The 11,454-nt window shown below is 31.6% G+C and overlaps 1 protein-coding gene across 1 annotated transcript; it reads left to right on the forward strand.

Annotated features, from left to right (window-relative positions):
• Window positions 1-2,800: 2,800 nt before the first annotated feature.
• LOC112002174 (uncharacterized) lies at window positions 2,801-10,007 on the forward strand. Its single transcript, XM_024034329.2, has 3 exons — window positions 2,801-2,890; window positions 4,559-4,798; window positions 9,423-10,007. Exons 1-3 carry the CDS (start codon window positions 2,801-2,803, stop codon window positions 10,005-10,007), a joined length of 915 nt encoding a protein of 304 aa, XP_023890097.2.
• The last annotated feature ends 1,447 nt before the right edge of the window (window positions 10,008-11,454 follow it).

The following is an 11,454-nucleotide window of genomic DNA, read 5'->3' on the forward strand; positions in this document are numbered from 1 at the left end:
TGGGATTTGGTAGCGGACCCTAAGTGTGTTAAAATGGCCCTCCTTGATAGTGGATGTAAAGGCGTGTACCGTCCACTCTGGGGGCAAGATGAACTCCCTAAGTCCATCAGCTCCCACGACGGACCTAACTACTTGCTCTTCGTCGTCAGCTGATCCCTCTTGGATTTCGATCATCTCCAGGCTCTCATGTGTTGAGGGCGAGGAGGATGCTGACGGACTACTTTCGCTCGGGACATCGTGGTCTTTGGGACCTGACGGGTATACCCCTTCGTAATCTGCCTCGTCACGAACGACCGACTGATTACTCGACGCACTAGACATGGCCTATAGGTAATGACAAAACCTAAGACTCTGACGGGTTTGGAAAGAACGACGGGCACATGAAGTAAAGAAATAAATAAGAGCTAATGAAAATTAAAGGAGGACGGGTATGAAATAACTCACCAAAAGATTGAAGCAAGATGTGGCAGGCGACCGCTATGTGAGTGAACGGACTGTTCTCTGACAGGTGTGACGGACTCGCTCTGACAATTTCTTCCAGCAACAAGTGGGGAAATGAGGGGCGGGGGATTGGTATTTATAAGGGAGGTGCACGGAAGAAGAAGCGACGCCTCGTTCCAAAACAACGACCATTGACAAGATGACACTTGGCACAGATCATTAATACATTAGCTCCTGATCCAGCATTGTATGGATGAAAGTACACGGACATAGGTGTCATGGAGACATGACCGAGTTTTAGATCCGTCACCCTATGGGTCCGTTCTCTTATGCATGACGGACCCATCGGGTGAGGGGGCAATTGAAAGGGAGAAAATACACGCTAGGATGCCTTTTGTGATTGAATGGGCCGAATATTGTTCGCAGACGTCAGGATGGGCGAGCCCGTCATTTGCACGGGCCTCCAGTGGACGGATCTCGTGTGGACAGACAGAATTCGGACGGAGCGAAGGAAGGTGGGCTGGTTTGCCATGGGTCTGTTGGACCCCTTAGTGGGGATATCTGGGCCCACTCTCATAAGGCCCTAAACAGAGTCCTTGCGCTAGTTGGACTCTGAAAATCTTATATATTTGGTAAAGATCTTCCCTATAATGAGGAGATTTGTTCATCACATTTAGGATTCTACAAGAAGAGTCCTATAAAGAAAAGACTTCCGCACCAAGAAAGAGATGTCAACCCTCTACTACTATAAAAGCCCCAATACCCTCACAAACTAAGGTACGCATTATTTTACCCTCTCTAGCACTCTAGAGTTGTGAGAATACTTTTTGACTTGACCTTCGGAGGGTATTTGGCCGGTACCACACCGGCGTCCTTTGATAGGTTTTCTCCTTTACTTTGTGCAGGTTAACATATAAGCGAAAAGGGCATTGTGCGACTCATTGGTGAATTTCTCAAATTCATCAATGAACATTGAACAGTACCAGACGCACGTCCAAGGAATTAAAAAAAAAAAAAGAAAAGAAAAAAAAGAAGAAACGCAGAAAACGCAAAGCAAGAAACGCAATACCCAAACACCACCTACATATGGAAAGATTTTCTTTTAGTTTTTTGATGAATTGAAGGGAAAGTTTCAAGTCAATGCAATACATATACTAGAATGTTCTCGCTCCTCAGCCCTCACCCTCTTCTTCCTCTTATTTAAATCTGTGTTTGTTTTTGTAAATTTCCTTTTCCTATGAAAGTTGAAGTTATTGAAAAATGACAACAAGCATTAAAGGAAAGGAATCAATGCGAGTGGGATTCAGATTCCACCAAACCGATGAAGAGCTTGTGAGTCACTATCTCAGGCTCAAAATGGAAGGCAATGACTCCCTAGTCGATGTCATCCCTGAAGTTAACGTGTGCAAGTGGGAGCCTTGCGATTTACCTAGTATGTATTACTGACCAAAGTGTCAAAAATTAAAAAATTTAATCTTTTTTAACACTTTACTATTACTTCAATTTCAAGAATTGATTGGTTTGTATTTTGTAATCTATTTTGTTCTTGCTCATGCTCAATAGTACTAGCTAGTGCAGTGTCTATATAGTTTTCATTTTTTTTTTTATTCAATTCTTAGTAACCATTCATTAAAGTTGGGATTTTTTTTTTTTTTAAGGCATTGTGTGACTCATTGGTGAAATTCTCAGCTTTATCATATTATATTATATTATATTATATTATATATATATATATATATCAATTTGATGCGACCAGGTATAGAAGTAGCCTCAAAATTTGAGATTTTTATTTTTAATTGTTGACAATTAAATTTAAATTTAGAATGATAAACTGTATATTTCGTTTTTTAAATATGGGATCGGTTTAATTTTGGTACACAAATTTGTTTTATTTTAAAAAAATGTGTTTATTCAAACCTTTTAATTTTTTTTTTCTAAATAAAAGAATTTAATTCTTCCATTAATTTTTTTGTCCATTTATTTCTTGAATAACAGCATGTTGAGTTGGTATTATATAATTTATCTAATTTGCTAATTCATTTAGTTGGTGTAAGAGTGTTTACATTCAATTTTGCTTCTTTTGTCTTAGACTCCATTTATTTTAAAGTAAAATTTTTTTCTTAAAATATTTTCTCATATTTAGGTGTTTGTCTACATGTAAAATGTGGTAAAAATTATAAATTTTTTATGTTGGCCATAAAATACTTTATAAAAAGTTGTAAAACGTTTTGATTTTAAAATTTTGGTAAAATTTATAAAAACACATGATGGTCCTCCCTACCCAATTGGTGGCAAGGTTGTAGGTCTAGTGCACTAGGCAACTAGTATCGGTGGTCCAGTTGCCAGATTTGCCGTTCCTATGGCTGATGTTGGTGCCCTTGGTTTGATAATAGTAGCCATTGTTCCAGCAGTTGGTGCTGCAATTTTTATAACAGGTGGCGGTGGTCAGGTTGCTTGAGATGGCAGTTCTAGCAACTAGAGCCACCACTCTGGTAGTCAAGTTGTAAAAGTCGCCAGAATAAGAATCTGGTCACCTAACCTCCAGCACTGATGGATGGCTCCAATGGTGAAGTCGTCAGTTTTGGTGGTTTGTGCTTACAAATTAATTTGTACATATAAAATATTTTATATCTGAAAATATTTTATTTCAAAACAAATAGCACGTAAATTATGGCTTCAAAAAGCCATAATTTACTACATTAATTATCCACTTTGCAATACACTCTACATTTTACTCATTAATTTTTGAAACATTCTATTAAATATTCTTATTATTTTGTATTCCCCACACCTCCAATTTTCATCCTTCCCATCCTATCGCCAATTCTTTTAGACCTGCCCCCTCCCCTACCCGATCCATGCCAATCAGCCACCATACAACTTGCTTAATGCTCAAAGCTTCTTCTTCTTTTTCTCTTATGTCCAGGCTCTTCGCTTCTCCCTCTCTTTCCAAGAAATTCATTGCTGCCCCTTTGATCAATTACTAATCTCTCAATTTCTAGTCTGCAATTCAATCCCTTCGATGCTCGGTCCCTTGCAGTTGTAGGAGCCATGGTGTTGATTGGTACTCATTGATTGGTCTCTACTCTCAGATGAGGGTCATCGCTCCCGTCACTCAACCTTTCCAGAGGAAGACCGCCACTATGCCTATAATAGCCTCTATTTAATTACTGAGAAAGCTGAGGAAATTTGAAGGAAAAAGAACAATTACCAAAACTTGTTTATTGTTTGTCGATCACTCTTTTTTAGAAGGAAGAAAAAACTAATTATTTATAATAATTTTTTTTAAAAAAAAGGTATCTTTCAGGTATATCAAATGACTCATGTAACAACTCAATAAGTAGATGTCGTGTAATTTATTTTTATATTCCCTTATTAAAATTAATCTCATCAAACCTTCACATGATATTTACTTGTTGAATTATTATATAAGATATGGTGTAATTGTAACAAGAGATACTACTTAATTAATGATTAAAAATAGAGGAAAAATTATTAGTTTATATTGTATTATCAATGTAATATTTACATTGTAAATTAAATGAAAGTGTATAATATTGTACATATTTTCATAAAATGGTATTATGTACAATTTTTGCAAGTGTATACAATATTGTACATATTTGTTTAGTGTATAGTGTTATATTGCTAGTACAATGTAAATCATTAATAGTCCTAGAAATATATATTTAAGTTGAAAATATTTTAGTCAAGATACATAGTAGTCTCTTTAACTCTCTCTCTCTCTCTCATGCATATATAATATATCATGTATATAGGATGGCCGGCTATCGATAAACTCTGGGAGACGAAGAGAAAGCATAAATCAGCTTCCAAACTCACGAATTTGCTAGCTAAGGCAGATTTGACGTGGGAAAACAGTTGTGAAGTAGGTAATGAAAGGAAGATTTCCTTAGGGAAAGAGAAAGAAAGAGGCTTACAAGGTCAGCAAGGGGCAGAGAAACCATCTGGCCCAACGGAAGTGGGAGGACAAGGCACAACCAAGGAATAACCCAGTGAGAAAAAGCATTACAAATCTTACAGTACCCCATTTCTTGAAGCAACTAGCAATGGCATAGTAGAAATATTTGACGTTATAATTGAAAAGCATCCACAGGCAATTGAGTACATCAGTGACGATGAGGAAAACGTATTGCATGTGTGCATTGCCCACCGTCGGAGGGATATATTTCGTCGAGTAAAGAAGATGGAAGTGATAATGAAGTGTAGATTGGTTTCAAGGATTGACAAGAATGGCTACACCCTATTGCATCATGTTGCAGACATGAAATATTATGAAGGAAGAGAACAAGCTGGTCCTGCTTTCCAATTACAAGAGGAGTTGAAATGGCTTCAGGTAAGAGCTAGCTTTATTGAGTATTGACACCCCTCTCATAATTAGCTTTATGGTCTTTTTTAACCTAAATTGGTTAATAAAATCAATTGGTCCATAAGAGAAAATATTTTTCACAATTGTTGATAAATCTTTGTTGTGACTGAAACATAATAAAAGTTGAATAATTGATCAACCTGAGTTAAAGTGATCATAGATTGTAAACTTATGCATATACATGGCTACTTTTAAAAATATAAAATTAGATAAATTGTTTTTTTTTTTCACAAAAAAATAAAAATAAAAAATCATAGTTTAATTCATGCATAAGTTAAAGACTATTAATGGTCATTCTTATATTTTGTTGACTCTTAAAAAAACTTTTTAAAAATACTTTAATATAAGTTTAACAAACTTCTCGATTATTGCAATGAGTAGTAAATACCTTCACCAAAATTAAGAAAGTGCTATAAAATCCTTATATTTTAAAAAAGACTTGGTTTATCCTTTAAAAAATAAATAATTATCCTTGAATGTGGTGTTATCTTCAATATAAAAATTAACAAACTTCTCAATTTTTGAAATGAGTAGTAAACATCTTTACAAAAATTAAGAAATTGAATTGACACATCTCACATAATTAAAATTCAATTGAAATCCAATTTAGAAAGTTAAATGAACTTTCTCTCAAATTTGACTTTATATATATATATGAATGTATCAATCACAATAAAGCATGTCAATAGTCCGGAAATATAAAAGAATATGAATAAAAAAAATCTCACATTGAATGCTATACAGTTTTTTTTTTTTTTCTTCCTGAAGTCATTTTGGCTATTCGGTTATGGTGTGAATAGGTTGGTACCCATTAAGTGTTTGTATTGATAATCATAGGACTAACAAATTTGAAAATAATTATTTATTTGAGTAATACTACTATATTCACAACTTATTATATAAATTATTGTTATAGCTAATTTTTACTAGTTTTCAGCTAAGCCAATCACTGACATCACTTTTTCACTCACTAACAATTACTCATCACATCATTAATTTGTAAAAAAGATTGTAACTCTAGCATTTTCTTATTTATTTTAGATATAAGATTTCAAAATTTTACACCTAACTTCCTCTCAAGAATTAAATTGACCCAAATAATCCAAAAATATAAAAATGAGAAGTTGACAGTGTCAACTTAATTAATACCTATTGCCCCTTCTAAAAACTAAAAAATGAAGAAAAAATAAAAACTACTTAATAAATACCTAAATATGCTAAATTCAAGTGTTACTTCATTAATTACTTCCATATTGAAGATGTCAAATACTTCAAGAAATGTTGTCAACTAGTGGACAAACTATTAGTAGCTCGAAATTCTTAGTCAACGGTGGGACTAACAATAGAAAAATGAGACCTTCAAATTTTAAATATATTAAAAATTGGTTTCAAAATAATTATACATGGCTATCTCAAAATAAATAAATAAATAAATTGGTCCAAGGAACTTGAAAAACAAATTGGTCACCTGTAGCAATGTGATTACGGATTATGCATAGTAAATCCTTGTATGCATGTGTGGTATGACTTAATTTAAATGTTTGGAACTTCGACATTTGGGTGCCATGATATTATCTGGCAACACATAAATGACTTATTTGTGTATTTTTTTAATTTATTTTCTAACCTTTTTTTTTTTTTTTTTAATTCGAAGATTATAGAACATGGAATTAGGTAATAAATATTATTTTTATTTTATTGGTAAATTATGGAAAACCCATTTGCAATATTTGATTTTTTTAAAAAGGAAAATAGTGTGAATAATTTAGTCGTGTTTGCTTTTTTTTTTTTTTTTTTTGGGGAAATTTTAAATTTATTTTTAGTAACTTTGTACAAAAATTATTTTAGTCTTTTAAATTTGAAATTAGTCATTTGAGTCCTATAACTTTGCCTAAAATCATCTTAATCCTTTTAAAACTTAGATATTCCAGTAAATTTGCCAAAAAACTCAAAACAACCAATTTGAATGATTAAAATGATTTTTATATATAGTTATTAAACTAAAATGAAAATTTTCAAACTTAAAAGAATAAATAATTTAAGGTAAGGTTACAAGACTAAAATGAATGAGCAAGACTTAGGTACAGTACTTAAATATTGTTCTTTAGATTCCCCTCTTAAGTTTTGCCATGGGATTTTTTCTCATAGGATGAAAGTATATTTTTTAGTTAAGTAATACATGGTGTTGAATCTTAAGGAACAACACCTAAGATATTGGATCTAAGTTTTGTCCAAAATGATTAACATCAAACTTGAAGAATTAAACTGATTTTTGGATAAAGTTAACAAGTGCAAATTGATTTTTTTGCCAACTTTTTACCATCAAAATCATGTATCTTCCTCTTTAATGAAAAAAAATAAAATCAATGCATTCCTATATCCCTACTCTCTTATATATAAAAACAAAAACAAAAAACAAAAAAAAAATTTATTTTGACACTCAAAAAATATTTTTATTAAATAAAATTATTTATATAATTTTGAAAACATATGTACTTTAGATACTCTTTAAGTTAATGAGCTATGTGTAAAAAAAATAGTACTTTAAATGAATATGACTAATTGAGAAAAAATATATATCAATAAAATAGAGAAGAAGAGCATTTTAAAATAGCCAGGGCCAACCCCCCAAATTTCTAACTTCATTTGCTTTAACTTTAAACTTTGTCATAACTTTTTGCGCAACAATCATTTATGATTTCTAACTTATAGTTACACTAGATATAACTTGAATCTACTCTCTATATATTAGATTGGTCAAGTCATATGTGATATGTGTAACTTTATAGAGTTACATCTATTTTAAAAGGAAATATCTAAAGGTGAAAAAGACACTCCTTAATTATCATGTCATAAATATTCTAAAAATTAGCAACTTTTTCCTCCACTACACATTGTTTTTTGAGAAGTGCTACTTTCACAATATCTTCACAATATTTTCACAACAAATTATAGATAATTAATTCTTCAAAAAAAAAATTCCTAGATGATTAGTTGTAATTGGTTATATTTTTATTCTACTTTTAAAATTACTTTTTTACCCCACCAATAACAACTCACCACCAGAAATATTTTTCCAAAATTCCACGACTTCTTTCTTTAATCCTAATCTTACCACCTCCACCATGACTCCATCCTTTTTCAACAGACCTACTAACTGCATGGTCCTTGTGGCTACTAGTAGCAGTTCCTCTTATTTTGTATGAGAAATTTTTTTCTAAAGTTACTTTAGAAGTGTTTGAGAAACAACTTATTTAGCTGAAACTAAATTTTTTTATTGAAAATACTGTAAATAAAGTTAAAAAGTAGTTGAAATAGTACATAAGACCCATGAATAGTATCAAACAGTATAGTGAAACCATGAATAGCAGTAAAAATAAGCTAAATAGTAAAAATTAAAAGCTAACTTTTTAAACCAATGCCAAGCGCAACCTAAGTATGGCAATATCTCTATAAAAAAAAATAAAGTAAATGCACTGCAAATTATTTCTTCATTGTTGGTTTGCAAGAAGGATCATACTAATAACATAAACAAAGGCTCATTGGTCAATTCAGCCCATGTGCACCGTGATAGAATGGCTAATTGAATATTGCTTGCACATAAGAGCATTTGCATTAATCAATAATCAATGCAAAATAGAAAAAAAAAAATCAATTTTACATATTTAATTTCTAAAATCACCTATCTCAGTTAAGTTAAAAATGTGTAAATTTGCAAAATTGCTACAGTAATTGTGTAAATTTACACTAACATTATTCACCTTGCATATGATTTTTTATTCTTTCTTTATGTACCCCAAGACTAAAGAAAGAGGGCGAATGATAGTTATTGTATGTAAAGAGAGAAACAATTTTTAAAAAATAAATAATATTTAATATTTTAATGTAATATTATATAAAATAGATAATCTGATGTGAGATATTTTGAAAAGTAAGTATGTAAAATAGGAAAAGTAAGTTCTTATACTAAAATAGATGGAATTTTTTACACGAGCTGATGTGAATGCCCTTTGGTTGTTTCTAATTTCTAGTCCATAGTCCATGTCATCAAAGCTAGATGAATATTTCACATAATGATGCGGATTCTCCAAAGAAAGAAATGAATCATTTCAATTTAATTTAACCTTAACTAGCTTTAACACAGTACATAAAACTCAAGTATTTTTAAAAATAAACACAATTAGATACATAATTACCTATAAAACTTTTGTATGTTGAAGTTGAATACTACTTATTTTGTTTTTAAATTTTTGTCAACTCTTAAAAAAACAAAAAAAAAAAAATTGTAAGAATATTTTTCATTCTCGATTGCTCCATTTTAAAGGGGGGAAAATAANTTTTATAAAAAAATTTAAAGAAAATACATAACAAGTTGTAATAATTAATGAAGCATAAATAATGAAGCATAAAGTGAAATATAAAAAAGTGAGAAAAGTGATATTTTTTCTAACAATCACAACTTACAAGTATTCCAGGGAGTATAAATAATGGGAACACAAATTAAAATTTCTTATGACATGTACGTTTCCCTATGTTTGGTAGTGTAGACTGAAGAAGAACTCATTCTTGTTCACTGATTGCGTCTACGCAGCGTGTGCGAAAGATAATTCCCTCCCATTATGAAATACACCGCAACAATGATAATATGACTGCAGACGAGTTATTCCAAGAGACACATAGTCAACAACTCAAGAATGCGCAAAAGTGGATAAAGGAGACCTCTCAATCCTGCTCTGCTGTTGCTGTCCTTGTCGCCACTGTAGTTTTCACTGCTGCCTACACCGTCCCAGGAGGTAACGATCCTTCAGGCCGTCCAAATTTCATCGACTCTCCGTTCTTCATGCTCTTCACAGTCATGGACATTGTCTCCCTCGCGTGCTCCTTGACTTCTGTGGTCATGTTCCTCTCGATCTCTCATCTCCGTTTGAGTATGAAAATTCCGCACAGCTCTCCCTCGGAAGCTGTTAATAGGCTTCACGTTGCTCTTCTTCTCCGTGACAACGACCATGCTTTCTTTAGCAGCAACTATTTTTCTCCTCCTTCATTTCAGAAGAAAGCTTGGACTAATACGGTGATTTACACGGCTGCGTTCCTTCCTGTATCTATGTTTGCGCTTATGCAGTTCCCGTTGTATGCTGCATTCAGCAAAACCTGCACACCCTTTTCAAGAAAATAATGAAGAAAGCAGTTCCCCAGAAATTCATTCCTCATTACTTGAGATCCAAAAAGCGCAAGATTTATTAAAAATTAATGTGAGATGAATACTACTTATTTTGTTTTTAAATTTTTGTCAACTCTTAAAAAAACAAAAAAAAAAAAATTGTAAGAATATTTTTCATTCTCGATTGCTCCATTTTAAAGGGGGGAAAATAAAATTGTAAACTCTTTATATAATTAGTCTTTACTTCTTAAGATAATTTTTGTTATGACAATGCAATGAATTCATTTAATGTTTGTTATACCTAACGAATTTATTGCAAAAATATATTAAAAAAGAAAGAACTAATTTTTAAACATGATAACCTTTTTCATTGTAGAATATAGTTTAATTAATAATAAGTTTTAGTATGAAAAATTGGATTAATATAAAACTTAACACAAAATATATTGCACCATTTAAGCCAAATAGAAATGTTATGTTTGCAATATTTTCACAATAAACACTATGAGGCAAGCTGTTATTAATTGTTACTAGTGAGTATAAAACTAATTTCAATTTTGGATTCAAATTAAAACTAGTAACAATTTACCACTTAAGATTTATTGTAAATCTTTCTTAAAAAAAAAAAAATTATTGTAAAAATGTTGTGGATATAGGTATTTCTCTTAATCCAAAAGATTACATCGATTTGGACCCAATTATATTATATTTAATAATCACTTATTCTTATCATTATAATTCAAAATGTGATTTCACTACTTAATCAACTAATTAAATACGCCAACCACATTATTTATTGAGTTTCTATTTTACTTTAAAATATATTAAATAGCTAGATATGCAAGTAAGTCTGCAAAAATTGGACCCAAACTCGTTAACCTAACCCAATCCAAAGAGAAATTACCCAACTTGAATGATAGTTTGATAACGATTTACTACAAATACGGGCATCCAATGATCATAGAGATCTACCACATGAGAGTGCTTTGACTGCTTCCACAAAACAAAAATCTAAAACCATACCACAATTCTTCTTATTATCGATGCTCACCAAACCAGACTTACACTAAAATTTTCACATTATTGTTCTTGATGGCATTTACAAGATAAAAATATGGTGCAAACCTCAGGCAAAACCTCAAGTGAGAATATTAAAGCGTTGTTGACAACATGTAACAAATGGAGAATCAATTCTCCATCCTATGTATGTACTAGATTTCTTTCATAAAAGAAAAGGGAGTGAGATTGGGTGCAATAACTTGGGAATAACCTGATGCAATAGCTCTCAATAGCTAAGACTGGGAGTTAAAAAATAAAAAATAAAAATTTAATGTCAACCATTGAATAAATATAGTGGGAAAAAAAAAGGTAAAAAAGTGAAAGTCGTGAAAACAATTTGTAAGGATGGAGTAATTGCACTAAGTGCAATACCCTAGAAATTCCACCCAATCCAAATCCAAAG

This window comes from Quercus suber, unplaced genomic scaffold, assembly GCF_002906115.3.
Source record: "Quercus suber isolate HL8 unplaced genomic scaffold, Cork oak 2.0 scaffold_167, whole genome shotgun sequence".
Classification (NCBI taxonomy): Eukaryota; Viridiplantae; Streptophyta; class Magnoliopsida; order Fagales; family Fagaceae; genus Quercus; species Quercus suber.